Source organism: Populus alba, chromosome 17, assembly GCF_005239225.2.
Source record: "Populus alba chromosome 17, ASM523922v2, whole genome shotgun sequence".
Taxonomy (NCBI): Eukaryota; Viridiplantae; Streptophyta; class Magnoliopsida; order Malpighiales; family Salicaceae; genus Populus; species Populus alba.
The window spans coordinates 15,723,099-15,727,607 of record NC_133300.1 but is presented as its reverse complement, the minus strand read 5'-3'; the positions used below and the strand labels follow the sequence as shown (position 1 = coordinate 15,727,607).

The following is a 4,509-nucleotide window of genomic DNA, read 5'->3' as shown; positions in this document are numbered from 1 at the left end:
TTATATAAGTGATAATTAAACTTGAAATCACTAAGTTATCTTATATAATAAGTATTATGCTTTGATACTGACCACATGTTATTGTAATTAAGGATAACAAATAAGCAGATATTGGATATGAAAAATATTTCAAAATTTCTTTGACACCACACTAATTTTTTCAAATGATTCCCCTTCAGAGTTAGGAACCGTTTGGAAACGTGGTTGAAATCGCGTTCCTAAAAAAATTCAATTTTTTTTGCTAAAATTTAATACGGTTTGTATGTTTTGGATCGTTTTGATGTGTTGATGTCAAAAATAATTTTTAAAAAATAAAAAAAATCATTGACATGCATTTCGGTACAAAAAGTTATTTAAAAAATAACCGCTACCACACTGCCAAACATACTCTTAGCTAAAACTTATTATTTAACTAAAACGTGCAAACACAATAAACTCTCCTTAAACCTCCTTTAAAAACCTATTTGAAGTTATTATGTTACATATGATTCCACTATAAAGTTTTCAAAAAATTTCTCAACAGCTAAACCAAACACAATAGTCTTCTTGACTTTTTTCACAAACTCACTTGGATTTATTGTATAAATTCCCTTTTCTTTCACACTATTTTTTTCTTGTTTTTATGGTTAAATCTTAGAGGTAATCCAATGAGCTAGATATTTCCAACCTTAAAAATAAAGGAACATGAATATGATTTACTAGAAATGGTGATGCTATTAAAAATGACATGGTGTATATTCATTGAAATCGCATCACACCAAATTTTATTGTGATAATGTAGGAATTTGATAGAAAAAAAACATATTTTCTTAATTGCTATTAAGATGGTGTTAACCCATAATATACTATATGATTTATGATACACAATAGACTTTAAACTTAAACAAGTTACAACACTAGAAGATGCTGCATTGATACAACTCTTATTATTAACGATGATTTTACAACTTTTATCCACACACTTGATATATATTTGAAGAATAACAATAATTCTCTTATTTTCAATTCTCTCGAGTAATGTCAAGGCACATTTAACCATATTTAACTTAGTTGTCACAAACTCTATAGTGTTATGCTTATGATTGATTCTAATGATATCATTCAAGATTAAGTCCATAATAATTGTAGTCTTAATGATAGACACTAAATAACTAGCAACACTAGTTTAATTTATAGATAAAATTAAGATCACAAATATATTTTTGAAGTAAAAACACAATACAAAATAAAACTAATCTTCTTTTATTTTTTTTTAATATAAAGATTAATCAAGACTAGAATATATAAAAAAAAAACCGTTGACTTAGTGTTGAAAAGGATAACTTGTCTGTTGATGTCATTTAAAAAAAAAATTACTTTAATTTTTTTACTATGATTTTTTTAATTAAGATAGAATAAAGAAGTAAAAAAAATTACAAAAAAAATAATAATTAAAAGATGGAATTTTGGCAGAAGACTCATTTAATTCCATTCTCTTTCATGTCCCTCTCGGAGTTTGATTTCCTGTGTTGTTATGACCCTCATACAAATGAAGAGAATATGGTTATTGCTGGTATGGATTGATTTGTAATGGTGGCTATCTGGTGGTTGTTAGTGTTTTGTTTTCTGTATGTGGTGGTGGCTAACGGGTGTTGCTTTGGTGGTTAAGAAGATGCATTGGAACAATGGTGGGGCACAATGATCACAAGTCTCTTCATTCATTCTTGTTCAATGCAAGAACCCAGCGAGGCCTATTCCCAGAACAAAATAAATATGCTTGCTATACAACAGCATTCAGAGCTGAGTCAAAACTCACAGACCAAATGAAGATCTTCAATGCTTGACGACTCCTTTCTAGATACTATATACAATAGAGAGGTTAGTCTCTAGCAGGAAGTTCTTCATTAGATCACAGGTTTCCATAGCCAGGCTTGGCAAGGAACAAAGAATTAATGACACCCATAAAAGAAGGGGGCCACGTTAGTGTAGCAATGAGAGGAGGACCCCTTGCTCTGAATCAGTTAAAGAAATAAGGTGATTCCAGCACTTCCCTCAGCTCAAAGTCTCCCTGGTCAGGCAAGGGCGGAAAAGACAACGTGGGAAAAGACTTTTCAAAGCTCTCCAACAACTGCATACAAATCCAACAGCATAAATGATGAGTTCTGCTAAAAAAGAAAAAACCCTCAGACTTGGATTTGACACTGCACAATTCTTTTAAATGCTAATTCAAGTTGAAATTTATAGGCATTTTTTTTATCCCAAAACATAATTGAAACAGCAGATGAGAACATATTATAAAGAATGCTTTAATTAACTGCAACAAGTGTTGTTTCTTTAAACATATGGTGCACATATCCCTTTTCTTTGTTCTTTTACTCACAACCAAAACAACCGCAATCGAATAAAGCTAGTAAAAAATAATTAATTTCCTCTTATCCGCTCTGACAAATAAACTTCAAAAATATTGTATTGGGTTTTTGCCTTCTACAAATATATAATGATGCCAATGAAGGGGCCATTGCCCTTATGAGTTTTAGAAGAATATAGCAGTGCTAATACTTACATTCTCCAATATAGGTGTTTCATAGAGTTCGACAAACTTTTCCCTCAGTATCCTGTTCATCTCATCCACATCACATGCATGCGTCCAATATGAATCGTGAACTCCTGTGATGGTATGCCAATATACAGTAATGAGAAATCAAAACTAGGAATAGGACAGCAATTGAGACAAAATCCAGCAATGAGTGAAAAACCTGCAAAGTTTAAGCCTGCCCCTTTGCAGGCAACTGCAGTCATCATCATATGAGAACTATCAAGGGAATGAATAAAATTTGGTGGGAAAGCTGTTCTCTGTCGTTGGACCATAACCTGTAACAGTAAAAGAACTGCCAAACTTTGAGATCCAAGAGCCAGAAGGTACAACCTTTTCCCCCTTTGTTTTAGTATTTTGGTCACAGTCCAGACTAAATAAAGAAAAAAAATCACGGCAATTTAGCTAGACAAAAAGCCAAGGCACCCACTGAAGTCTGCCAGAAATCATGTTCAGAAAAATTGGTTCAGAAAATTGGGAAACAGCTAGCAGAATGTACCAATGTAAGATACTATATCCTAAAACAACATTTCAGCAATAAAAACAGGTTATTTCAGATTTTTCACAATTTCATGTGTTATCAACATCTTAGCACAGACTCGAAGTCAAAGTAAATATTATGGAATCTTGATTACCAAAGCAGAAACGAGCAACAAAGATAAAGTAACGTTACCTTGTCAGTTTCTTTTTGTAGTATTAAAACCTGTAGTGAAGTTTTGATCTGCAGTAATTGCACAAAAGGAAGATAAGAGTACTCAAAATGCCCTCTCTATCGATATGAATGTAACAAAATGCCAATCATTTTTTTTTTTCCTGTCAGTACTATATGATCTACTATGCTTCTGCAAATGTTATAGAACTCACACTTCGCGTCCCTAATTTACGATAAGGTTGTACAACAGGAAGTCCTAGGGGAGTTGTCCACCGCACTGGCTCATTTTCAGATGCGATAATCTGGTCAGGTAAAATGCAAAGAGAAAATGTAAACAGAAAGTCAGTAATGGTATAGAAACTAGATAAAAAAAAAACCAAAAAAAGAAAATCAACATAAAGGAAAAAACAAATAAATTGAGACAGACTCACCTTTGCACAATCCCCAAGCCAGTTCATGATACTTCGTGCAGCTTCAAACATCTCTCCTAAAGCAGTTAAGGTCACCTGATCAAGCAACAATATAAAATATTGTCAGTGACATGTTTTATGAAAAGGAGTAAAGCTAAGGAATTATGAATCATCACTGTTGGGACGCTCCCCTCACACCTTTGCAGCATAGCAAGAACAACCAAAGATATCTGACTCCTCTGTGATACCACGTTCGTTTAACCTCCTCTTGATCTGGTCTCTAGCACCAATGTAAGTTACACCATATACAGATTGTCATCACTGTCTGTTTCACCAATTTCCTATCCACCTAGATGGAGTCAAACCACCATTAGTTTGAAAGTAAAAGAACTTATCCACATTGAAAAAAGGCAAGGTACACCCTATCTTTTGAATGGGCCTAAAAAAAAAAGAAAAAGCATGAAAACAGTGTTGACCCAATAGTAACTAAGCAATCCCTTAGTGACAGGAGACCACTATGATCAACAATCAAAGCATGCAGAAAAACCTGGTTAATTAATTCTTTTGCACGCAATGCATCAGGAAAAACATCTGGATCTTTCTGTGCATCCCTCCGCATGATATCAAGTACTCTGCATCGCAAAAAGTGCATGTTTTATCACAGCATCCTTTTGCAGATATCTGCTTGCTTCACATCCAGAAATGCACTACAGAAATATAGGATCGAAAAAGAAAAATTCTTGTAGAGGCTTTACAAATTTGGCTCCAATCAAACATATCCAATGAATACTACAGGACTTTGACTACTGCACATGAAGGGCTAACATATGGATCTGGTCATAGGCCATGAAATAAGAGCATTGCTTGACTAAAGT

The 4,509-nt window shown here is 33.5% G+C and overlaps 1 protein-coding gene across 1 annotated transcript; it reads right to left on the bottom strand.

The window, feature by feature from the left end:
* Positions 1-1,678: 1,678 nt before the first annotated feature.
* On the bottom strand, positions 1,679-4,286 carry LOC118036120 (DNA-directed RNA polymerase 1A-like). The gene is given in 9 exon segments (XM_035041828.2): positions 1,679-2,107; positions 2,543-2,646; positions 2,736-2,850; positions 3,246-3,293; positions 3,437-3,526; positions 3,656-3,730; positions 3,833-3,946; positions 3,948-3,983; positions 4,182-4,286. Coding segments are annotated over 9 exon segments (798 nt in total). The 3' UTR covers positions 1,679-1,996.
* Between the last annotated feature and the right edge of the window lie 223 nt (positions 4,287-4,509).